A 27,078-nucleotide genomic window follows, 5' to 3' on the forward strand; every position below is an offset into this window, starting at 1 on the left:
GTTACGGCCAAACGCTTGCTCACCAAGCACTGGAAGGCGACGGCCCCTCCGCACATCAGGCACTGGAGGGCATCCTTCGCCAACTGGGCGCAGGCGGAAAGTGCAGTGCTCCTCCGTGAGGAAACTGCGGGACTCAGGCAGTACCCCATCGCTCACCTTTGGGATGGCCTCCTTGCCACCTTTCAGACGGCCTGCCGAACCCGTGGGATAACCTAAACAATAGCTCCCGGCCCCCTCGGTCTGTTTATTCCCCCGACACATCTCATATACTGCGCGGCAGGCTACTATTGTCGGATATTTCTTGCGCTGTGTTATGGCGCACGCGCGGGACTTACCGACGCTGCTACCCGAGAGGGCGCGCACACTGATGACCAACCCCCCCCTCGCGACCGGCCACTCGACGCGCTCCCCGGGCGGTCCGGCTACGTCCTGCTGGACAGCCCCTATCTCCTCACATATTGCTGCAAGCGGATCTCCACTTCCCCCCCCCCCCCCCTCACCCCTCTTCTTCTAGCCCCTTCCCGAGTTCTCGACCCTGGCCTCGATCCCTAAGTTTACGTTGCACACCCGGGGAACAGCTCGGCGACTGGCTCCACTCCCTAGCAGAGCATGTGTTCCAACACAGCAACGGTCGCCACGCGCATCCTTGCGAGCTATGCTACAATCTCCTTGTCGCGCTCCAACCCACGCTACACGCGGGCCACCGGGACTCCGATGCCCACAAATCAGGGCACTTGACGGACAACCCAGCACCCAGCACACATCCTCCTGTGAGCCTAGGAGCTAGCTGACAATGCTGCGCAGCGGGCTGACACACAGCGCCCCCCTCACACGCGGACAATGCGCTTTAGCTGAGAAACGACGCGACACATATCAGAAAAGCACCACCGATTCGCTTCCACGCAATGTACACACCTGAATCCTCTATCTAGGTTCCACTGAACTCCGCCGCCGGACCTCCGGGTTGTCGGCTAAACGGCTGTGTTTAATCATTTGACTGTATGTGTTCGAACATTGCCGACCTGATGCTCTGGCGCAGAATTGTACATTGCCAATTGATGCAACTATGGTTAATAAAAGTTTTCAAAAAAAAAAAAATCAGAGAAGCTAGACGACCTACCACTAGAGCGTGCTACGCTGCCAAGTGGAAACTATTTGTTGTTTATTGCCATAACACCATCAATCCCTGGACGTGTCCATTCAACACATCATAGGCTACTTACTCCACCTACAAAGGTGTAATTTAGCCTATACGTCCATTCGACTACACCTCGCAGCAATTGCATCTTACTTACAAAACAGGCAACATCTTTCACTCTTTAGAGTACCTGCCATTAAAGCCTTCATGGAAGGCCTAAAAAGAATAATTCCCCCCCAGAGTACCACCCTCACCTGTGTGGAACCTAAATATTGTTCTCACAAGGCTAATGGGGCCTCCCTTCGAACCTTTACACAAATGGAAAACAGCTTAACTTGTAGCCATCACTTCCCTTAGAAGGGTCAGTGAGATACAAGCGCTTACCATACAAGAACCGTTTCTTCAGATGCACCATAGCAAGGTTGTTCTCCGGACCAACCCAAAATTCCTACCTAAAGTCATTTCCCCTTTTCACCTAAACCAATCTGTAGAACTACCAGTATTTTTCTCGCAACCACAGACCGTTGCACAAAGGGCTCTGCACACACTAGATGTCAAACGAGCCTTATTCTACTACATTGAGAGAACACAACCGTTCCGAAAGACCAAACAACTGTTTGTCTCTTTCGCCCCACCACACAAGGGCAACCCCATCTCAAAATCAGGGATAGCTAGGTGGATTGTAAAATGCATTCAGATTTGCTACCACAAAGCAAAACGAACGCTATCCGTTCCCCCTAAAGCCCATTCGACACGAAAGGTAGGGGGTTCCATGGCATTTTTAGGGAACATCCCATTAGATGATATCTGCAAAGCAGCTACATGGTCAACACCGCAGACTTTCACTAAACACGATTGTGTAGATGTGCAAACTAAGCAACAAGCTAGTGTGGGCCAGGCTGTACTCAAAACATTATTATAAAACCACTGCAACAGATACCGGTGGCCGCCGCTAAGGTTGGGAACTGCTATATAGTCTATGCAAAAGTGTGTAATCTGCAGCTCATATGCCTCGAACGGAATATGCTTCTTACCGGTATGCATCTGTTCTTGGCATGTAGAGCTGCAGATCTACACACGCCCACCCGCCTCCCCGGCTACCTGTATCTGTTCCAGTTTATCTTATTTAGATACACACATGGGTTTCTTCACTGTTATTACTACGCTCCATCTTTCCCTGCTGGCGAAAAACAATCTGAGGATGGAGCCGAAGCCCATGCGCAATACCATCCAAAGGAGGAGTCACCGACCTCGTGACTTCCAAAGACTTTCCAAGAGGAAAAACAAACTGCAAACATCCGGGCCCAACACCAGATGGCGATCTATGCAAAAGTGTGTAGATCTGCAGCTCTACATGCCAAGAACAGATGCATACTCGAAGTAGCATATTCCATATATATATTCATTCCACAGCAGGATCCCCGGGGTACCACCATCCAAAGAAAGGCGCAACACCAGGAAACAGACTCCAAAGGCAAAGTTGAGAGTTAAATGATTTATTCAAGCATCAAGTGTCCAAATGACGCGTTTCGGCCGCCAGACCTTGATCATATATATATATATATATATATATATATATATATATATATATATATATATATATATATATATATATATATATATATATATATATATATATATATATATATATATATATATATAATAGCTCTGTGTGTGTGTGTGTGTGTGTGTGTGTTTATACACACACACATTTATATTCATACATGTATATAAATATGCAGCTTAATTTTCCAATCTAGCCTATAATGTACCAATATTGCATTGTATTTTTCATTTGAAAAACATCATATAAAACAACTTTTCCACAACATAGAGAAATCTACTCTCAACTTGTTCGAACACAGCCTTTATTTTCAGAGAAAAAGGCAAGGTGATAGGCAGATTAGCCTAGAAGGCTGCATATAGAACACTCGGAGAAAAAAACTGGGGAGTGCCTTTAAAACCTCCAGGCTCCCATCATGCCCCACAGGTGACAGTTGGGTCAGTTCTCTTTTTTCGGGCTCCTTCTGTGAGAATCCTGGAGCATTGAGCTAGTCAGTTAGTGGTTCTTTGTCACTAAATGGTCTTTTCAAGTGAGATTTTTCTGTCTTTACTCAACGTTTTAACTACTTTTTGTACTATTTCCACCATTTTTTCTGACTTCACAGCTATTTTTCCTGTCGGAATGCCAGCTTTATTTAATAAGTGCCCTTTCTGTGGGAAGAAAATGGCTAAGTCAGATCTGCACTCTGTCTGTATTGTGTGCTTACCATCTACACACAGGCCTGATAACTGCTATTCCTGCAAGCCGATGACTCCGTCGAAGTAGTCACTCCAGCCTAACGAGTCGTAAGTACAGATGTCGACCCCGACCCACTCCCTACAACAACAAAGGCTTCGGTCACACCTTCGCTTTGGAGCTCAGATGCACACCGGCACACTGCTTCCCATGCCCCGCGCTCAGGCCCGGCAAAGAAGCCTTCCGACGACTCAGGCTCGAGTCTGCCTGCTACCAGTGCCCAGACCCAATCATCGGCACAGAAAAAGAAGCCACACCCATCCTCGGGGCCGACTGCTACTTCCACCCCGAAGCCCTCGGGGCCGAAGACTCCAACTAGTGACTGGTGGCCGTTGAAGATGACACTCCCCAAAAGTTTGGACTCACGCTATTCGGAGCCGAAAAAAGCATCGACACCGAAAAAATACACAGACTGACAAATCGCATGGCTCGAAGCCCAAAACCGCTCTGAAGCCAGCGCCGAAAAAGCCCTCTATGCCGACACCGTCGACCCAACCTTCTTTAGAATAGCTTTTTCAACCAGACCCTCAACAAAAAACTTTAACTAAAGACCCTAAAGCCGGTCAATTGACTCTGTTCCAGAAATAGACCACTGGACATGCCTGCACGAGCTCCACCACCTAAAAAGAGGGATATAGCCACATCACCTCTTAGGGTACCTTCTCCACCTCCTCCCCGACCTCGTTCTCCTACGCCATCCCCTCCACCGGTAGATGACGACGACGCATATGATGACACAGGGGACGGTGGCAACAACATGCCACTAGATGACCCCAGTCCACCAGGCTCCCCTGACCCCTGGGATGACTATAATACGCCTGGTGTCCCTAATGTCCCACAAGAGGACATCTACCCCTCTAGGCCTTCCCCACCTGAAGATACCATGGGGTTTAGTCAGCTAATACACCGGGCTGCCCAGTACCACGGGGTCGACCTCCATACAGAACCAGTCGAAGATGATTTTTTAATGGACACTTTCGACACCACCCAAAAAGTCCTCATCCACTTTACCCATGCTCAAAGGGGTGATTAAACACGCTACAGAAGTATTTAAAGACCCTGTCAGGACTAGAATTATCAATCCTAGAATTGAGAAAAAATACAAAGCTGCCCCTACAGACCCGGCTTACATTAGGGACCCTGTTCCATTAGACTCCATGGTCGTCTCAAATGCAAGGAAAAGGGCTAATTCGCAGACAACAGGTGATGCAGCTCAGCCCAACAAGGAGTCAAAACTCCTGGACGCCTCTGGCAAAAGAACAGCGTCCCAGGCAGCTAATATTTGGCACATTGCAAATACTCAAGCCCTGTTAGCCAGGTACAATAGGGCTCACTATGATGAGTTAGAGTCCCTGCTCCAACACCTCCCGGACAAATACAAACATAAGGCCAACGACCTAATACAAGAGGGTAAAGTTATCACCAACACCTCTATCCGGTGTGCTCTTGATGTAGCAGATACTGCGTCCAGAGCAGTGAACACAAGCGTCCTTCTTCACAGGCACGCGTGGCTACGCATTTCCGGTTTTAAAACTGAGATGCAAAGCTCTATCCTCAATCAACCATTCGACCAACAACACCTTTTTGGCCCTAATGTTGTTGGGTCCCTTGAGAAGATGAAAAAGGAAACATATACAGCCAAATCAGTGGGAGCCTTGCAACCGCAAGCTCCCAGACATTCTTTTCGTCGCTCATCCTACAGGGGCAACTCCAGGGGATACTAGTCTGATACCCCATCCACCTCCTACAAGTCTCCCACCCAATCCACCTTCACCAGAGTTTACCACAGAGGAGGATACCGAGGTAACGATAACAAGGGCAGAGGCAAGACTAACCACACCCGCTCTGCCTCCACCCCTGCTCAATGACTTCACTCCGCTTCCCCCAGACCATTCCACTCCTGTCGGGGGAAGACTACAGCAGTTCCTTCCTGTCTGGACCAACATCACCACAGACAGGTGGGTGCGACAAATAGTGCAATCAGGTTACTGTCTCAAACTTACCTCTACCCCCCCCCCCAAACATTCCACCCAAACAGCGTCCAATGTCAGCAGAAATTAGTCACTCCTCAAACAAGAGGTAATTTCCTTACTACAAAAAAGTGCAATAGAACTAGTTCCCCTGCACCAAAAAAACAAGGGTGTTTACTCCCTGTATTTTCTCATACCAAAGAAGGATGGCTCTCTGAGACCTATTAAACCTGTACATACAATCAGACCACTTCCACATGGCCACACTACAGCAAGTCCTCCCTCTACTTTCACAGGGCGACATCCTGGCCACCTTATATGTCAAGTACGCCTATTTCCATATTCCTATACACGCTGCTCACAGAAAATATCTCAGGTTTGTAGTGGACGGGCAGCACTATCAATTCAAAGTACTCCCTTTCGGAGTCACAACAGCACCACGGGTATTCACAAAGTGCCTAGCAGTAGTCGCAGCCCATCTAAGAAGACAACACATTCACGTCTTCCCATACTTCGACGACTGGTTCATAAAAGGCAGCTCGTACAACCAGTGTGTTCATCACACTCATGCGACTATCCAATTACTCCACGACCTGGGGTTCACAGTAAACCACACCAAGTCTCATCTGCAACCCTCTCACACACAACAATACCTCGGTGCCACAATAAACGCCTCAAAAGCGTTAGCCTATCCCAGTCCAGCAAGGATAGCAAGCATTCTCACTCTCCTACCCAAATTTCAGTCCCATTAATCTCCCAGCTCGAGTGTTCATGCAGCTCATAGGGATGATGGCCTCTTGCATATTCATAGTGCCTCACGCAAGACTCCAGATGCGTCCCATACAAGAGTGCTTAGCACGCCAATGGAACCAGGCTCAAGGTCAGCTAACAGATCTGGTGTTGGTAGACAGTCGCACTCACCGCTCTCTGCAGTGGTGGAACACCAAAAACCTTTCCAAAGGGCGACCGTTCCTAGAGCCAGTTACTCAGATTGTCATGACAGCGGACGCATCGCTCTCCGGCTGGGGAGCTCACCTATGACATCACACCATGCAAGTCAGGTAGACACCTCAACAAAAGTTATTCCACATCAATTACCTGGAATTACTGGCCATATTCCTAGCCTTAAAAGCATTTCAAAAACAAATATTGGGCAAAGCTGTCTTAGTCCACACGGACAACATGACAGCCATGTACTACATCCAAAAACAAGGCGGGACACACTCTCTGCAGCTCTCCCAGCTAGCACAAAACATATGGAGGTGGGCTATACTTCAGAATATATTTCTCCTAGCCCAACACGTCCCAGGAGTCCAAAACACCATAGCAGATCTGTTAAGTTGTCAAACACACAACAGATCCACTAGTGGGAACTCCATCCGTAAGTTCTTCAACCATACTTTCAAATATGGGGGCAACCACAGATAGACCTCTTCGCCACCCACAAAAACGCCAAATGCCCAAGCTTCGCCGCCAGGTACCAATACCCATTGTCCAAAGGCAATGCGATATGGATGAACTGGTCAGGCAGATTTGCGTACTCCTTTCCGCCTCTCCCACGCATACCACTGGTGGTGCGCAAACTACGGCAACACTCACTGACTCTAATTCTAGTTGCTCCAACTTGGGCCAGACAACCGTGGTACACCACATTGTTGGAACTGTCAGTAGTCCTGCACTAAAGATTACACCTCTCCTCACGCCTCTCAACCCAGAACCGTGGAGAGATAAGACACCCGGACCCAGCTCAGCTCAACCTTGCGATCTGGCTCCTGAAATCTTAGAATTCGGTTACCTTAACCTTCCTCCTGACTGTATGATTGTCATTAAAGAGGCCAGACGCCCTACCACTAGAGCCTGCTATGCAGCCAAGTGGAAACGATTTGTGATATATTGCCATAAAAATACCATCAATCCCCTAGATGTGTCTATCCAACACATCATAACCTACCTACTACACCTACAAAGGTGCAACTTAGCCTATATGTCTATTCGGCTACACCTTGCTGCTATAGCAGCATATCTACAAAATAGACAACATTTATCACTATTTAGAGTACCCGCCATCAAAGCCGTTATGGAAGGTCTCAAAAGGATAATTCCTCCCAGAGTTCCACCCTCACCTGTGTGGAATTTAAAAATCGTGCTCACACGACTAATGGGACCTCCTTTTGAACCTCTACATAAATGTGAGCTACAATTCTTAACATGGAAGGTTGCTTTGCTAGTGGTCATAACTTCTCTAAGAAGAGTTAGTGAACTACAAGCCCTAACTATTCAGGAACCATTCTTACAAATGCACCACAATAAGGTGGTTCTCCGCACTAATCCTAAATTCCTCCCAAAAGTCATTTCCCCCTTCCACCTTAATCTGTGGAGTTGCCAGTTTTCTTCTCGCAACCACACACAGTCGCTGAAAGAGCTCTTCATACTTTAGATGTTAAGAGCATTGCTCAATTACATTGAAAGAACACAACCTTTTCGAAAAACCAAACAACTTTTTGTTTCTTTCTCACCACCACACAAAGGCAATCCATATCTAAGTCTGGGATAGCCAGATGGATTGTTAAATGCATACAAATTTGCTACCACAAAGCAAAACGCACTTCAACTGTTCCTCCTAGAGCCCACTCTACAAGAACAATAGGGGCTTCTATGGCATTCTTAGGCAACATTCCATTAGATGGCATCTGCAAACAGCTACATGGTCTACACCACATACGTTCACGAAACACTATTGTGTAGATGTGCAATGACGATTCTCCAATTATCATACAGAGAGAATCTTTAATTCATTAAAGACAACGGAGGCTGACATTATGCAGTAACGTTTATTGCCGCTCAAGAGTGCAGCCCTTTAAAGAGTAACAATTACATCATAATGAAAAACATTCTAGACCTCACAACAAACTACCATGGCAACCGGTAAACTTCCTCTTAGAGCTGCGATGAAAAAGTATAATTGTAGATTCATCTTCTTCCACAATATTGAAAGGTTATAACGAAGTAGAATCTGAAAGGAGTAAAAAAGGTAATATTGATCTAAAAAGAGACAATTAAAATGTAAGGTACATTAAAATCACAAGTAATTATAGTAAGCACATACTTAAATAAGATATCCACCTGGGAGAGGTGGGAGGGATAATGTCAGCCTCCGTTGTCTTTAATGAAATCAAGATTCTCTGTATGATAATTGGAGAATGATCATTTCATTACAAGACCAGAGGCTACATTATGCAAGTTCAAAGCTTTTCAATGCAACATTGCTAACATGTTCTACAGGTTTAAGATAAAATTTAACAAAAGTTGAGGCGTTAGACCAATCTGCAGCTTTCAAAATGTCAGAAAGGGATCCTCCACCCCAAAAAACCTTACTTGCCATAGCGCCACGTGAGGAGTGTGCGCCGAATTTTGACAAATCTACACCTGATTCAAACATCACTGTTCTTACCCATCTAGCAATAGTAGCAGAAGAAACGGCCTTGAAGGGTTTAACATAAGAAATTAGTAATTGCTTTTCATTGTGAGGTCTAAAAGTACTCCTTTTTTGTTCATAAACCTTCATGCAATTGACTGCACATAATTTGGGAGAGTCTGGGAAAAAAAGGGTAGAAAATGTTCTCAGACATGGTCTTGGTCCTTTTCCATATTTCAAATAATACTCCATCTGGGGAATAAAATCTATTACAAATTTCTAGAGCCTTAACATCCGATACTCTTCTAAAAGATATAAGGCAAAGTAAAGTAGCTAGTTTAATGGATAGTTGTTTCCTTGTAAGGAAGGAATTGTCTGGCCAATATGAAAAAAGATCGAAAACAAGGTTTACGTTCCATAAGGAATCGTATTTAGGTTTAGGAGGACGTTTAATTTTAATACCCTTCATTACTCTGCGAATAAGGGGGTCGGTACCAATAGAAAAGTCGTTTAACAAGGAATGACCTGCAGAAATTGCAGATCTATAGCAATTTACAGTTCTATAGCACAGTCCCGAATTAAAGAGATCCGCTAAGAAGTTTGCTACTTCAACTACAGGTGCTTCCACGGGATCCATATCTTGTTCCATGCACCAACTATGCCATCTATTCCAAGCACTGGTGTATCTTCTCCTTGTTCCCGGAGCCCATGACTCATCCAAAAGGCTTGTAGCCTCTCCTGAAAGGCCTGAGTAGCTTGAAGAACCCCTGAAATCTTCCAGACAAGAAAGTTCATGTTTCCTTCTAAGAGAAGAGGATGAATTTCTCCTTCCAGACCCAGAAGTAAATCTAAAGTCCCTGGAATAAGACGTGGAACTTCCATCGCCAATTCCATCACACCTGGGAACCAAATTTGTGAATTCCAAAAGGGAGTGATTAGAACAATGCGGCAGCGATCCGAGCGAACTTTCAGAAGAGTTCTCTGGATTAGAGCGAAAGGGGGGAAAGGCATAACAATTGAGAGTGTTCCAAGGTTGGAGAAGTGCATCCACCGCTAATGCTAAGGGGTCTGGTCTCCAACTGAAAAATTGATTGATCTAACTGAAAGGTCAGTCTGCTGGCAAAAAGATCTATTTCGAACGGGCCCCATAAATCTTGGATTCTCTGAAAAATTAGAGGATTCAATTTCCAATCGCTGGAGTCTCTCAGGAATCTTGAATTCCAATCCGCCCTTCTGTTTAGGTGGCCCGGAATGAATTCTGCTCTTAGAATGATTTTCTGACTCCAGCAAAAATACCAGATTTTCTTCGCTAGGTTTGCTAGAATCATAGATTTTGCTCCCCCCCAAACGGTTGATGTAAGAAACGGCTGTAAAATTGTCGAGTTTGATCAGGACTACAGAGTTTTTCAAAATTGATTTGAAACGCATGAGCGTTCAAGCTCGCTAACATTTCTAAACAGTTTATGTGAAGACTGACTTCTTCTTGTGACCATTTTCCACCTGTTTCTAACGTTCCTAATCTGGCACCCCATCCCAAATTGCTTGCGTCGGATTGCAAAATGTGATCTGGTGTATTTCCGAATATAGCTTTCCCATTCCAACTGTCTAGGTTGTTTTGCCCCCAAAGCAGGTCGGATCGAGCTTCCGGAGTCAGGGGAATGTGGTCTGAATACCAAAGACTCTTCTTGAGTCCTGCGGATTTTAATCTCTGAAGGGCTCTGTAGTGAAGCGGTCCTGGAGAAATCGCTTGAATGGATGAAGATAAAAGACCTAATACTCTTGCTAGTTCTCTCAAACTGACTAAATCTTGTGACCAAACATAAGAGACCTCTCTTTATTTTGGATCATTTTTTTTTTTTATTTTTTTTTTTATAACCAACTTTTTATTAATTGAAAAGGACAGTCCATCAACACTACACAGCTGTTCGCCTACAACCACACTGGCCAGCAGCAAAAGTCATAGCTTCATATGGCAGTTACTTTAGAACAATGGAGGCCTTCTGCACCTCACGGCACAGGCCCAGCTGTAAATGCTAATTACGTAATTGTCCCCCCGCCCACTAGGCACTGTGCCCTGCATATTCCATACTGTGAACACCCGCCAGAGTATGCGTAGCATTGCCAAGTCAGCCGTGGTATAACACAACTCACCAAACATATCTATCGTGATATCTGCAGCTCCATGTAATTTCCCCTGTGGAGTGGTTGCAAACGTGTTTGTACAAGCTTGGGTATCATATATTACAATCGCATCAGATATTGCATCCTAGCTATCCACGTCAGCCCAAACGGACTGTGCATAGATGACTCATCTGCCATTTCGCTTTCAAACGCTACCGAGTGTAGGTCTTGTAAAGGTTTGTACATTTTCCCAGAGATTGTTCTAAGCTTGTTCACTAGTATTTATGCATATCTTACAGTGCATTATGAGACGCAACAACCAGCAGGCAGTACTTAATATTTCAGGAGCGGGTTGAAAGGCACGTCCGCTTAGTGTTGCTACAGCGGTGTTGCAGTGTCCATCCACTATATTTCCTAAGTCAAGGTTTAATGAGGAAGAAAACCAACCATTAATTAGGGGATTGAGGCGGAAGGAGAGGAGAGGGATACTGGGAAGGGGGGAACGGACATGGCGGGAGGGCAAGGAACGTAGGACTCCGCTACCGTTATCCAGCCTCCCTTTACTAATCTAGAGGTACCACCCCGAGGGGACCCGTATTTCTTTTGTGGCGGTGTATAAGATGCAGCAAAAGGAAATGACCATGGTGTGCTCAGCTGAATTTAGCGGCCCTCCGACAGCGGGAGTGGTTGCCCTGTGGACCTCCTAAGTCCCCCCGGGTCAGTAGGGCATATCACATCCTCAAACAACTTTAATGCCCGAAGCCGTGGCGGTTGTAACCTAGCATGCTCTAACCTCCCGAGATGATCCACCAGGGGTTTCCATAGTTTCCGGAACTTGGTATCTCTGAACTAAAGGCGTGCCGTGAGCAACTCCATCGCCACCACGTGCCACAAGCGGGTGAACCACACATTTATGGAAGGTGTCTCTGCCTTCTTCCAATACAATGCTACTGTTTGCTTTGCTGCACCCAGCATGTGGAGGCTTAGATGCCAATCCCGGCCCGTCATAGCTAGCATAGCCGCTGGCCTGAGACCCAAAATGATCGTGAGCGGGTCCTCTGGTAAGGGATATCCCAGCACCCTTTTAATGTGGCTGAGGACCTCTTTCCAATAGGTAGTCAGGAGAGGGCACGCCCACCAGACATGTATGAAGTCTCCCAGTGCTTGAGTACAGCGCCAGCAGAGAGGAGACACCCTGGGAAACCTCTTTTGAAGTCGGACGGGGGTATAGTACCATTGGGGGTCATTACCTTGTAGGCTGATTCCTGTTGGGGGATGCTACGGAAGGTTCTGGGGATGTCGCCCCAAAGCCGCGTCCACTGGGAAGGGGTAACACCTGAGCCGGAGAGGTTCTGCCACCGCAATTGATAAGGGTGGGGATCAAGATGCTGTGTATGCTGGAGCACTTTGTATATGCGAGAAATTAGACCCTTATAGGTGCCAAATGGGCGTGCCAACCGCTCGAACGGAGTGAAGGGCCGCGTGGCCGCCTGCGTCAGGGAGAAGCCCTGTATCCAGGGCAGAAGTTGTATGTATTGGAATTTGTCCTTCTCCGTTAAGCCAAATTCCTGTTTGCATTGGGTAAAGGTTTTAAAGTCTCCCCCCAGAAATAAGTCCCAGTTCTCAAAATAGGGCGGGCGACATGCTGGTGGGAACTGCGAGTTGCGAGCAATAGGGGTGTGAGGGGAGGGGAAGGTAGTGAGGCCCCTATGAACTGCCACCTTGTCCCAGATCTCGAGGACCGTTTTAGTGGGGACAGCCATGTACGCACTGCGGTGACGCGCCTCCCGAGGCAACCAAGCATGGTCCCAAAGTGGGCGACACGTAACAGCCCTATCCATGTGAAACCACACTTTTTCACTCTCCCATGCTCCCCATTCCAGAATGAAGCGGAGATGTGACACCCAATAGTACTCCAACAGGTTGGGGCAGGCAAGTCCGCCCCTATCCCGGGGGAGCTTCAAAATTTTATTAGAAAATCGCGGCTTCTTACCTCCCCAGATCAGTTCGCGTTGCAACCCTTGAATTTGGTGTTCCGGAATAGGCATCGGCAAGGTTTGAAAGAGGTAGAGGATCTTTGGTAATATGGACATCTTAATTGCGTTAAGGCGGCCAAGCCAGGAAAGCGGCAGGGCTTTCCATGTGCGCAAATCGTCAAGGACTGAGCTCTTACAGTCCTGCCAATTGGCCTGTGTCCAGGTAGCCAGGTCCGGGGTCTAATTGAGGCTAAGGTATCTCACCGATCTTCTCGCCCACTGATGGGGAACGCAGGTCTGTAGTGCCGTGATTTCCTCTTCTGGGATCGTGATGTTAAGCGCCCAGGACTTCGTGTGATTAATATTAAGCCCTGAGGCGCATTCATAGGTTTGGAGCAACGAGTGCACCGCCGGGAGCGAGCGCAGCGGGTCGGACAACGTGAGAAGGAGATCATCAGCAAAGAGGGCAATCTTGTGTTCTACACCCCTAAGGGAAATACCCCCAATATCAGGGGACTGGCGAATCAGGATGGCGAGTGGCTCCACCACTAGGGCAAACAGCAGGGGCGACAAGGGGCAGCCCTGCTGGGTGCCCCTGCAGATAGAGAAGGGCTGCGTGAGCTGACCGTTCACTCGTACCCTAGCCACCGGCAAGATATAAGGAGCCATAATGCGCGCCACCATTTTAGGTCCTAGCCCGATCTTCTGTAAAACTGCGCGGAGGAACGCCCAGTCCACCCGATCGAACGCTTTTTCAGCGTCGAGCGTCAGGAGGCAGGCCGGTATTCCCCAATGCTTGGCCTTCCCTACAATATGGGCTATGCGGCGTACATTGTCAGCGCCTTGACGTTGGTGTATAAACCCCACCTGGTCCGGGTCGATGAGATTGGGTAAGTGGGTACTGAGCCGTTTAGCAAGAATTTTAGTGTACAGCTTGAGATCCGTATTTAACAGGGCTATGGGCCGATAACAGGAGCAGAGGGTGTGATCCTTCCCAGGCTTCGGGATGAGGGCTATTTCAGCCATCGCCATATCTGCAGAGGGGCCAACGGACTCCGCGAATGAGTTGAAAAGACGCAAGAGATATGGTTGTAGTTGCGGTAGAAAGGCACGAAAAAACGATACCGGGAGCCCGTCGGGCCCAGGCGTTTTACCCAATGGGAGATCTTTCAGGGCGCCAGCTATTTCCTCTAGCGTGATAGACTCCTCTAGGAGCTCAGAGTGGTGCGTACTCAGCGGCTCCCAGTCAAACGCGCCCAGGGCAGCCGATATCACTCTGGTGAATCCCCCGTGTAGAGAGATGAGTAGTAGTCATGAAATACTTGGAGCTTCGCTGATTCCGTGATAGCCCAAGCTCCATCTGCCCCCTGCAGTTTTGCAATGTGGGCCTTGGCCGCCCGTGTACGCAAGCACCGCGCTAGGACAGTGCCTACCCTGTCGCCGCCTTCATAAAAGCGCTGCCGGAGCGCAAGTAGTGCATGTTCGGCCTTATTCGTTCTATGCACGCGGAGCTGGCCCCGTAGGACTGCTAGACGTCGCTTGTGAGCCGCCAAAGGCCGCTCCTGGTCCATCTTTTCCAGCATCTTGATTTCGCGTGCAAGCTTGTTTTCATATAGTTGAGCTTCTCGCGCCCTAGCTACAGCTATAGCCGTGAGGGTGCTCCTTATAGTAGCCTTGAAGGCATCCCACAGGAGGGGGAGGGGGGTCCCCGGTATATCATTTTTTTCAAAGTACGCAGTATAGCTGCCTGAATTTCCTCCCTATCTACCGGATCCCGCAGAATATGGTCCGGAAACCACCAACGACGCGATCGGGGCGAGCGGGTGTGGCGCTCGTGGAGTAGAAGTTCCACATGAGCATGATCAGAGACCGAGATACTAGAGTGTGACGCCGACAGGGTGTCCTTAAGCAGAGAGTGAGACACAAAAAGAATGTCTATGCGGGAATAGGTGCGATGCGCATGGGAGTAATATGTGTAGTCTCTCAGCCCCGGGGAGTGATAGCGCCAGACATCCACCAGGTTTAGAGCATTAAAGGATTTTTTCACTGTTGCCGACATGGCCCCGACCCCATAAAAGGCTCCCCCACAGCGATCTAGCTCCGCATCCCATACCAAGTTGAAGTCACCTCCAACTATAAGGTCCGAATTCACCGGCTCAAGGTGCTCCCTAATTATCCTGCGCAGAAAGGCATCTTGACCCTGATTGGGGGCATATATATTGCAAAGTGTAAGCGTGCGGTGTCCTCACACGATCTCCACCCTCAAGAGCCGACCCTCAATGTCCGTAAGCACCTTCGTGTCTCCCTGCAGAAAACCTACCCTGCAGAAAATGGCTACCCCTGCTGTCTTGGTGGCTGCTGAAGACCAAAACTGGTGAGGGAAACGTGGGTGGGCCATTCGAGCCACATCGGACTTGAGGAGATGCGTCTCCTGTAGGAAGATTATATCGGGGCTCTGTTGCAGCAAGTATCTCCAGATTTGGCGCCTTTTGCTAGGTGAGTTAAGCCCCTTCACATTGAGGGAGACAATCTTCCAGTAAGGTATGGTGGTCATTGACACTGTTCACCCGGCAGGGCTGTCCCCGCGAGGCTCCCCCACATGCCCTCATGTCCCCCCCCGCCAGGAGGTTAGAAAGGGAAAAGGAAGGGAAGAAAGAGGGTAAGGTCGGGGACAATAACTGAAATTCTGCAACGGCCAACATGGCCAACCAGGCCTATTCCAGTCTAGGGTGTGGCCAGGCACAGTGGCACAGGCTATCCCGGAGATGTCACTCTCCCAGGAATAGGAGTGGGGGTCGATCATCACCATCTCTACAGATCCAGTTCACCGGGTTTCAGCTCCAGGACACCGCCCCAGAAATGTAGCTGCAGTGTCTAGAAGTGGGCATTACGCACACCCCAATGTGAGGTACTCTAGGCGTTGGACTGAGACCCAGGACCATCGCTGGGTGATCAGACGGAGAGCCTTCACCTCTCCGTGGCCCGCGGCAAACACATCGCTGCATTAATAGAAGGTTCATTTGGGAGCGGACTCCTGCGATCCTGCCGGCGACGAGCCATCCTCCAGGGATCTGATATGTTGTATAATGTCTTGTTTGTGCCGTGATGATCTTCTTGCAGCCGGAGAGAGGGGACGCCCAGGACGGCGCACCTTGGACCATCTAGGATTGAGTGGGGCTCGAGGCCCGGCAGGGCGACGCGAGGGACTGACCGGCAGGGTGTCCGGGATCTGGAGCAACTGCGCCGCTTCTCTGTATGATCGCAACACCCGATGCCTGGATTCCCATTGGAATATGAGGGCAAAGGGATGGCCCCATTGGTAGCGGATGTTAAGGTCCCTCAATTTATCCGTGATGGGTCTGAAATCCCTCCGGCGTCGGAGAGTCGTGGGGGCCAAGTCCTGGAATAGGGGGACGTTCTTGCTCTGCCCTCCAGTTCGACCGAGACAGTGCTGCTCTGGGCCGGAGTGTGGAGGGGGTGTGATCGCCCTTCCATCACATTGTGAGTCTAACTAACGACACTGCTGAACCATGACTCGCACTAAACCAGGAAAAGAGCCGCCGCCGGCACCCAAGGACACCACGGTTATAGATTTATGGAACAAGCCTGGTGCAGCGCCGGCGGGCGCTCTGCCGTCGAGTGCTGGAAGTTCAGCAGAGCCGGTGACACAGTCCTTTAGGGCGCTGTTTATGCAAGACCTCAAAACTGAAATTGGCTCGCTTCGTACGGAAGTTCAGGCATGCGTTAAAGAGCTCCGGAGAGATGTGGGAGAGCTAGGGGACCGAGTTGACGATATGGAGAAAACCCTTTTTGCTCGCATCAGGAACATCTTTGGCAGCGAATTGCAACCCTGGAGGAACAGCATGTCGAGCTCCAGATTCGACAAGAGGACTTGGAGAATAGGGGGCGCCGAAACAACATGCGCATACGGGGTGTTCCGATCGGAGCGGAAGGTACAGATATCATGGCGTTCGTGGCGGATCTACTCCATGAAATCCGGGGAGACGACGACGCCTCACTGCCAACTCTTCCGATGTATTTACTTGAAAACCTAAGAATTCCAGATTTTGAGAAGGAGTCATGACAGATTTTTCTACATTGATGATAAATCCTAAATTCTCTAAAAGTTCTACAGTCCATTTCATGTGGACTAGTAGTTCTTCCTGGCTCTGAGACATCAATAGGATATCGTCCAGGTAAATGATCAAGCAGACTCCTCTTCTCCTTAAGGTTGCCACAACCGGTCTCAGGATCCTGGTGAAACACCAAGGTGCCGAAGAGAGACCGAAGGGGAGACAACGAAATTGATATGTCACACCTTTCCATATAAATCTTAGATATTTCTGAGAAACCGTGTCCATAGGGACTGTAAAGTATGCGTCTTTGAGATCTAATTTTATGAGCCAATCTTTCTCTTGAAGGATGTCTCTTAGAAGGTGGATACCTTCCATCTTGATGTCTGTACGCGAGAAATCAGTTCAGAAGTTTTAGATTTATTACAGGTCGCCAACCTTAGTCTTTTTTCTTTACGAGGAATATTGTGCTCACAAACCCCTTTCCAGTGTTTGAGACCATGAAAATTGCATCTTTGTCTAACATCTGACGAACCTCTTCGTCGACTAGAGTGGATTGATCCTGGTCTAAAGTAAGTTCCCTGGGTATGGTGGTCTGGTAAGGGATAGTAACGAAGTCTATTTTTAAACCTTTTACAGTTTCTAATATCCATGGGTCGTTTGTAATTGATACCCAAATTTGGCTGAAAATAGAAAGTCTTCCCCCTACCTTTGGGAGGAAAGAACCAAAAGGAGGATTTGTCACCTTGATTACCTTGTCCTTGGAATCTTCCATGGTTTCCACCTCCTCGAACGGTAGTTGCGACCTCTCTGAGGGAAGAAGGAGTTGTTCCCTCTGAAATATCTTCCGTAGCCACGTTGGTTTTGTTGGTAGAAATAGGACCTTTTATATCCACGGCTGGCAGCCGGTCCTCCCCTGTCAGCCCTTCCAAAAATTCTTCCCCCAAACATGCATCTCATATTGCTTTGGGCTTTATTGAATGCATCGAAATTGGACACATATTTTCCAAGAATCTTGATAAATGACTCTCCAAAGAGGGTCTCCCTCAATGTCTTTATTAGCTAGGTCGCCTAACTTTGGGTTTATTCGCATCAGAATGCCTCTTCTTCTTTCAGCCGTAAGACTAGCATTGGCGTTACCGAGGAGGCATAGGGCACGTTGACTCCAACCTCTTAACAGTTCGGTGTCAACTGAAGTACCGTTCATGGAGGACTCCTCTGCGAGGTCCAAGATTCTGGCAAGAGGGCCTATTGTGTCCAGTAGCTTATCTTGACACTGTTTGAGACCGCGTTCAAGTCCCTTTCGAGGGTTCCTTCCGGTTTTGAAAAGGAAGGTCAAAAGTTTGGGATCTAAATTAGGGGTCATGCCTGCCTTATTGTCTAAAAAGGGTCTAGGGCATTCGGACCTCATTAGGTTACGCGACTCCCTCTCAAGTGGTTTTCTTATCCAAAATTTGATCAATTTGGCTACGTGGTCAAGGGCCCACCAGTCTGAACCTCTAGGATGAGTAATTTTTGAGGGATTAAAAATTTCCACCCCTGAAGGGTCCTTAATGTATCCTGAGGTGGAGGGTTGATTTAAATCCTCATAGAGTAGGTCATCAAATTTTTCTAAAGGATCAAAGACATATTCGTCAGCCTCATCAGTGTCATCAATAGTGGATAAATAGTCATCGTCATCATAGGAGATGACATCTCTTGTGCCGTGAAGGACACCTTGTCTATTTGTGCCGCGGACGGCACCTGAGCTTCTTGCGCCATGATGGTCGCTTATTCTTCTTGTGGCGCTCGGGACACCTTGTTCAATTGTAGCGCGCGGGCTACCAATAATTCGGATTACTTCGGTTGTAGCGCGAAGATTGTCTTTATTTTCCAAATGTTTTGTCTTCTTCAAGACTTTACCATCTTTTTTAGGGAGGGGGTCATCCTCACTCGAAGAAGGAGCGTCATCTTCATTTGGGGTGGCTCTTTTTCTTTTACATAAAGCTGCTTCAACTGCCTCCTTTAGGGAGGATTTTAATTTTTTTTCAAAGAGACTCATTAGAGAGTTCTCTGTGAGGGGTGTTAACACCTATATTCTCTGACAATTTAGTTTAAATGTGTTAAAATTAACAAATTATAGCAGCTTTCTCAATAAATCTTAATAGACTTAAAAGTCTCACTTATCTGGTATAAGAAACTCGATAAATTAAAGACTCAAAGGATATTACAATTTTCAATTCCTATGAGCTGAAAAAGGCCGGTTCGCGTTGGCATGGAAATGCACAGCGCGAGCAGAAACAAGCCTCCTTCTCAGGCTTGAAATATCCCAATTTTGGTAGTGTGGGTCATTCAGAGTTTACGACGTGACTCCTGCTCATTTTTGTGAGCGGGTCACATCCTGTAAAAGCGGAAGTATGTAGCGCATTTGAACATGCGCGCTACGGGGGAAAAACTTGTTATGGTGCCATCTCCTTTGAATCAAAGTAAGTTAAGTACACAGTTGTTTGAGGATATAGCGAAGCGAAAGGAGTGCTCACATTAGAGCGTGACCATCCTTCGCTAATTAATACAGTTCGTGTTTGGTAAAGACACCGATGACTCTGAACTTGTGAAGCAGAGATCGGCACGCTTAGATTAGAGCAAATCTAGCTTAATACAGTTCTAGTTTGGTAGAGACACCGATGACTCTCGGCTTGTGAAGCGGAGATAGGCATGCTTCGTCTAGCTTCCGGAAATATAATTAATTGTTGAGCTTAATGGGTAACAGTACAATATATAGCGACAAAGTAAATAACCCAACCATAAATTGGAAGGGTGAAAAAGGGGATTAAAACTTACCTGATAGGGTAAAAGCTAGTAAACGTTAAGGATAGAAATAAGGTTACTTACCTTGTCTACTAGAAAAAGAATAATGTTAATAATATAAGAATAAAACAGCGTATTTGAACCATAATATGGGAGATGGAAGAAAGTATACTTAACTGTCCCTGAGCAGCGAATAAAAGAGGAAGTTTACCGGTTGCCATGGCACTTTGTTGTGCTGTCTAGAATGTTTTTTATTATGATGCAATTGTTACTCTTTAAAGGGCAGCACTCTTGAGCGGCAATAAAAGTTATTGCATAATGTAGCCTCCGGTCTTGTAATGAAATCCAAACAAGCCAGTGTGGGCCAAGCTGTACTCAAAACCCTATTTCAGACTACTGCAGCAGATATTGGTGGCCGCCGCTAGCGAGTGGGACTGCTATACAATCTATGCATAGTGTGTAATCTGCAGCTCATATGCCTCGAACGGAATATGCTACTTACCAGTATGCATCTGTTCTTGGCATGTAGAGCTGCAGATCTACACACGCCCACCCGCCTCCCCGGCTTCATTTATCTGTTCCAGTATTATCTTATTTAGATACAGTATACAAGGGCATCTTCCTGTTTCTTACAAAGCCCCATCATTTCCCTGCTGGCGAAAAACAATCTGAGGATGGAGCCGATGCCCATGCGCACTATGATCCTAAGGAGGAGTCCCAAACCTCGTGACTTCCAAAAACTTTCCAGGACAAAAACAAGTACAAACACCCCGACCCAACACCAGATGGCGATCTATGCATAGTGTGTAGATCTGCAGTTCTACATGCCAAGAACAGATGCATACTGGTAAGTAGCATATTCCATTCAAGCTGAGGTAAATTCCTAAAGGCTTAAGGGTCTGGTTTTCCAAGAATTCGTTGTGACGTGGATGGACGGATGTAGGTGGCCATACCTGTATTTGGTTTGTACGGACAATGTCTAAATAAGGTCCGGATTTCTATGTCCAAATGAGGGCAATGTGAATTGTACCTATATAAGGGCATACATCAGGAAACCTATATACGGAACCTAAATCTGCACACAACACACTGTGTGGGGGAGGGTACCATTAAGCCAAATACGATGTTGCCATGCCGAAATCGGAACTTCGAGTGTTGTATATGGCCGATATAAAATAGGTATCGCAGTGAGCGTATGCATGGAGCAAACCATCTCCATTCACTGCCGGAAAGGTTACCCATGAATAAAATACCTCCAAGTGGAAAGCCGGGTTGGCTCCAACCACAAAGATAAATGCGATGCATGTGTCTGGCACTCCATATGCAGTCAAATGACGACTGAGTGGTGCGCGGCCATGCACCGCAATATCAACTTCAGCCATAAGGACTAAGAAAAGGAAAACCGCCTAAAAGCTTGGCAGCGCAACAGGTTCGTAATTCATATGAATGAGAAAACCATTTTATAATATCAAGCTTGAAAAGACCTAGAAAGTATCAATACAGGTAGGTTATGCCGTCACCATTGTTTACTGGAAAACAGGAGTGAGGGTATTGTGGACAAGTAGAAGCACTACTAAAGCGTCTCGTAAATAAGTACCAGACCAAATGTTAGGGGTGCCATGTTGCAGAGATTCTGCTCATGCACAGAACTATGCGCAGGAAACCAGGACCTAGGTGTATTGTTGTGTACCAAAAAAAGCCACCTTAGTGCCCAAAACCCCAATCCGACTAGCAATAGTGTCTCATTCGTTCTCCATACTACAGCGAAGCAACCAGTGATTAGACAACCTAGAACATGCGACTTAGTAAACTCTCAGAAATAGTGGGAAACAAGACACACTTTCATTCACACTCATACTTGTCCACAATGTGAGTAATCAGAGACACTGTATAGTTTAAAATGCTTATTTTTAACTAACGTGCTCTAAGGTGTAGTACTCTAGCCAATATGAGCAGCATAATGCATAAGAACAATATATTTAGCATTGTTTCAATTCCATAAAGCACACAAGGGAAATCATATTATAATAACAGTGGAAACAGGACTATAGCGCCTTTTACCACCCTCCCCGTGCTCATGAGCTAGTTTAGAATAATTATAGAAGACCTCTGGGCTTTTTCATCGAGACCCCATACTTACGAAATCAGATTCAATGAATTACATCCCAGGATCAGCACAGCTCTTCTATGTTGAACAAGGTTTTCTCCAAGTGCCTTCTCATGCAAGTAATGCAATATTAAAAAGCACCCGAGTTTCAGTTGTGCCGCTTTGCTTCATGTTATGTCTGTGCGTGGGACTGACCAAAGTGAATCAACAGTATACATTGTTATTCGACCTTAAACACGCTGTGCAGACAGAGAGCATGGTGCCCAGATATGTGAAAGGTAGACAGTTCTCATGTGAAGCAGCGCCAGCAAAGTATTTTACAAGAACAGAGCCATGTAGTGTTGTGTGCAAAAGCGGCAGAATGGCAGCCAAGCATATACTACTTATGCTAACTTAGCAAAGTCTGCAGTTAACCCAGTTTCCTCACTACAACGGCTGCTCGGTCTTTGAGTCTGGATTGGACTCAAAACAGGATTTGGTTGCTGCAATGGGCCCGGCACCCCACTTATTGGTGCTAGGCAGCTCCTAAGGGACCGACCACCCAACAGTGTCAGCTGTTCTTATTTCAACTACTAGAGTTCCGCAAAGCAGTTGCTGCACCAGAGTATGGCTGTGACTTTATAAAATTTTATAATATCAAGTGTGAGTTTTTGCCAGCTTCTTACAGTCTTGATACAACTTGGTTTGACATTGGACAGTAGATACACTGGCTTGTAGTTATTACCTTGTAGGTAATGTAAGCCGATTTGTATTTCTTTCTGGTCTTAGTCGGAAGTCAGTTAAGGTCTTAAAGAAATTGTTAGCTGTGGTCAAATATTTTTGAATCTGGAGATAATTTTTCCCACAGAGTGCAACACTTCTTTAAAGGGGTGAGATAAGAAGGAGCACTTCTTAATCCAGCTTTGAGTAGTCACATTTTCACAATTTAAGCGTAAGTTTGTCAAAGACAGAAATATAGCTTTGTCCTTGTAACAGGTATCAGAAATTGAGGTCTAGACTGATCAGTTGCCTCATAAGATAAATATGTTCAGTTGCAGAAGATGAGGAATAGAATTAAGTAGTTGTGACCTATCAGCCAGAGCTACCGAATTTGTAAGGGGGAAGCAAGTTCAAGTCCTAGCGTCTGCTCAACATCCTGTGATTCCAGACAAATCCCTTATTCTTCCTGTGCATGAATATATATATTTTTTTTTTATCTGACCTTTTGTAATGCAATCTGGTGTTCATGTAGCGTTCTCTGCGTTTGGGCCAAATTCAAACAATATAAAACGGCTGAAAAAAAAATTAAAGCTTGCTAGTAGAATCTGTCTTCGAGTAATGCGTACAGTGTTTCAAATGATGATCAGCCAAACTAGAATGTAAGTAATTCAGCAAACAAATTACGGAGCATGTACTTGAAGTCTTAACTGTTAATGAAAAGATGCAAGATATTTAGATCTGTAACTTCTATAAATTGTATATGCTTTTTTCCTTTGTTTAAATTTTTGTTTATTGTAGCAATAACAAATCTGCAGAAAATCTAATGAATTATCAATAATACAACAAAATCTAATATTCATACTATGTTACTAAAATGAACCATTGACGTCTTTTCCTTAAACTGATATTATTGTTGAGTTTTCTGTGGATGTATTTTACAGTTTACCATCTATATTGCGTAGCAACAGATTTCGTAGAGATGCTAGAGCTTTGGAAGATGATGAGGATATGTGGTTCAATGAAGATGAAGATGAAGAGGGTGAAGCAGTTGTGCCACCAGTTGAAAAATCTAAATCGGAGGATGATTTTCCAGAAAGTTATGAAAAATTTATGGAAACTAAAAAAGGTATTTATTCTCACCTAAACTTTTAGTTGCATCATGGTGCGATCTGTCTGTTTTTTTATTAATTAAGTTTTGTCCTAATCTTTCACATGGAGTACTTTGGGTTAGTTTGTACATAGTCCTATCTTTTGAGAATTATGAGCTGGTAAGACTGGAAACTACACAGACGTAAAAGAACAGGAGCAATTTCACAGAACAAAAACGATTAACAGGAGAAAAACATATTGGATGCCACGAATGATTATGTGTTGCATGCTTTCCTAATCAAAACGGACAAATATCATGTCGCTTCAGGTGTTTAAGCCAGAACCATAACTCTGTTATGTAAAGGAAACAGCAAGGAGCACATAACTAGATGCAGCAGGAAAGGTTATCTGACACATGCGACATCTAAGACGTTCAAGACTTCGAGGACATCCTCAGGGTTGAGCCAGAACAGCAAGCAGGCCCTCTGTCACACAGGCAGCAGAAGAAAGAAGTTGCGGCCTACTGCTCTTAAACTTCGGATGGGAGAGGTTGAATGCATTGATGTTGACAATCTAAAGACTAAGACAACATCTCGCGCCCAATGGCTCCTACAGATCACTCTCTACCACACATTTGTCTAATGAGGCAGAGAACCGCTCCCACGGGAATCTGGCATTAAACCCAGAGTTGAAGTAGAACAAAACCCTCGAGTCGTATTCCTCTTTGGACAAGCTCTGCATTGAGCAAGGCAAAGGGTATCAACCCTCATTATACGTCACTGTCTGTGGTGCACCCTTCCAAAGAGAGGCCACGCTTGGAATAAAAGTTTCAGGCAGCACCAGCACCAAATGGACTCAGACCTTTGGCTTGAAAGCTGCCAACCCCTTAACAATCTGCCAACAAACCCACTTCCAAGTAGAGGTTGAAGACTCACCATCCTACTATTCCGGGATAAAGGCCCAGACTTCTCAGACACACAGATTGGAAACCTCTGAGAGGTAAATTCTGGAGAGAATTGCTGTGGTAGATGAAAAACAAAAACTATTTATCCGGACTCTGGATGAATTGTTACTCAGCCCCCCGCTTCAGGCCTTCCTACAATTCTAAATAAAGGGTGACTAACATTTGAAGATAAATCTCACTCACCACCTTCTTTTCCAGCACCAAGCCCCAAAATGTTTAGGCATATAACCCCTAGCCCACCCCATTTCCCACCATTATCTACAGCACCACCACCCATACTCTCCTTTACCACCCCAATTTTTGACCCGTGCCTTACAAGACACGGACTCTGAAACGGAGAGCTGTAAAATCCTGGAAGACTCGAGAGTAACCATATAGGCAGCTGGGGATGTGGACGTTGGCGAATCCTTGGGAGGATTATATAATCCACCCACAGGAGGACCCAGAACTCTAACCATATCCTGTGAAGCTCTCTCCACCAGACGATACCTCAGTATGAGAAAGTGTCATCTTTCTGCATGGCTGCCCCCACTTGTAGCTGAATTGCTGATGTCCTTTGACTGAGTGAGCCCTGGGCTCCTGCTAATCAGGTGCCCAGAGCCTATGTTCTTTCCATAAAACTGCAGTGAAGCCTAAACCCAATTGTCATCTCTGGCCACAGGTCAGCCCCTGGTAAATGGTACTACAGGTACCCAGGGCACTGTGACCAGAGAAGGCCTCTAAGGGCCTTACACACTGCCTTTGCAGACTGCATGTTTTGGTGCAGAACAATTTAAAGAATCGACATAGCGCACAGATGTGTGCCATGCCTACAACCCACTGCCCTGGCATAGATCAGTCACCCCTCTAGCTGGGTGCACTACACCAGTGGTGAGTTCCCTGTACCCCTACAGTGTCTAAGGCCATTCTTAGACATTTTATGTGCAGTGCTTCCATTAAGAGTATACGGTGCTGGGAGTTTGTCATTACGAACTCCACAGCAGCATAATGGCTATTCTGAACTTCTCAGCACATTGAACCCACACTGATGCCAGTGTGGGATTTAATGAAAAATGCACTCAGAGGGCATCTTAGAGCTGCCACCACCAGACATGTTTCTGGACCCCTGGGTCAAGATCCTGCTGCTCTCTGGGGCCTGAAACAATGCACATCCTGGGACAAGGTGCCAAGCCTCCTCCCCCAGGATGGGCAGGGTTCACGAAGGGGAAGCTTCAAAGGCTTGCAGCCTTTGTGAGCTTCCCCAGGCCACTTGCTGCTTTCAGCAGCTGGTCCCCACTGGTTCTGACCCCCACACTGGGCGGGAGAAACGGCGGAAAAAACAAGTGAGGAAGAAAGGTGTGCTCACCTCTACCAACTTCACCCCTCAAGTGGGGGAGGCGAGGTGAAGCAACTCTCAGTCCCCGCCATCTTGCAGATGGGGGGGGACTCAGCCAACCAGGGACTGGCTCATGTCCCCCTCCAGTGGCATAATGGGGGGTGTACCCACCCCAGGGAAGGTTCCATTTGTCCCGGCCTTTTACTTACCTGTAACGCCCCTAAATCTAGTATTTAGGGACACCCCTGAACCTTGCTTTCTCAGACAAGAAGAAACTACAAGGAGAATGACCGAAAAGCTGTGCAGAAGCTAACAAGAGGAAGACACCCAATGACTTGGCCCCAGCCCTACCTGCCTGTCTCTACCTTGAACCTGCTCCTGCGAAATACCGGTGTGTCCTGCAGCCAGCACCCTCAAACCCCGGAGGACCTGCCTGCCTACAACCCCACAGACTTTGTCTCCCGTGAACACCGGATTTGTTCATCTGCAACCTCTGGCCGGACGCCGCGGATCCGCCCCACTCTGCACCCGCCGTCCAAGGCCCAAGCTCGAGTGGGCAAACACCACGAGGAGGTTACCCAGACGATCCTGACAAGAGATCTGGCGACCCCTGACCTACCTCAAGCCTCCAGCCGACGCCTGCAGCCTAAATCCAGAATGTCCGCAGCCATCAACCGGAGGCCCCCTGTCCCCCATTGATAACATTGAGCCTCAGCACTCTGCACCTGGCCGCCCTAGTGCAGCTGAGGGTGTAACTAGAGGGCATCTTTGACCCAGGGGGACCCCTGAGACTACCCCCAGAAACTAAACTTCCACTACCAAATACTTACCTCAAAACCGATAACACTATTTTCCTCCATAGGAAAACATTGACTGTTTTTCTTGGAAAAGTTTCTAAGTGTGGAGTTTCAAAAACCTAAAGAAATTCTTTAAAATTGCACTAGCTAACAAAAACGATTTTACTTATCTGTTTACAGGAAATGTCAGAGTAGTATCCAGGTATACTACTCTGAGTAAGAAAAGTAATCTCAAAAGTAACTTACCTAGAATTTTACTTTAAAGTCCATTCAAGTCTATGTACTGCATTTAACAAAGTATTGCATTTCTGTGAAACCATACTGTGAG

At 46.8% G+C, this 27,078-nt stretch overlaps 1 protein-coding gene across 4 annotated transcripts in view; it reads left to right on the forward strand.

Annotated features, from left to right (window-relative positions):
* PPP4R3B (protein phosphatase 4 regulatory subunit 3B) overlaps positions 1–27,078 on the forward strand; it is a 455,240-nt gene that overhangs the window by 398,426 nt on the left and 29,736 nt on the right. For 2 of the 4 annotated variants that reach the window (XM_085612383.1, XM_085612382.1), the window contains exon 14: positions 23,527–23,711. In XM_085612383.1, the coding sequence (XP_085468509.1) occupies positions 23,527–23,711 (185 nt within the window). The remainder of the gene's footprint in view (positions 1–23,526; positions 23,712–27,078) is intronic. The other 2 variants (XM_085612385.1, XM_085612384.1) reach the window with 1 other exon arrangement.

Source organism: Triturus cristatus, chromosome 6 (assembly GCF_964204655.1).
Source record: "Triturus cristatus chromosome 6, aTriCri1.1, whole genome shotgun sequence".
NCBI lineage: Eukaryota > Metazoa > Chordata > Amphibia > Caudata > Salamandridae > Triturus > Triturus cristatus.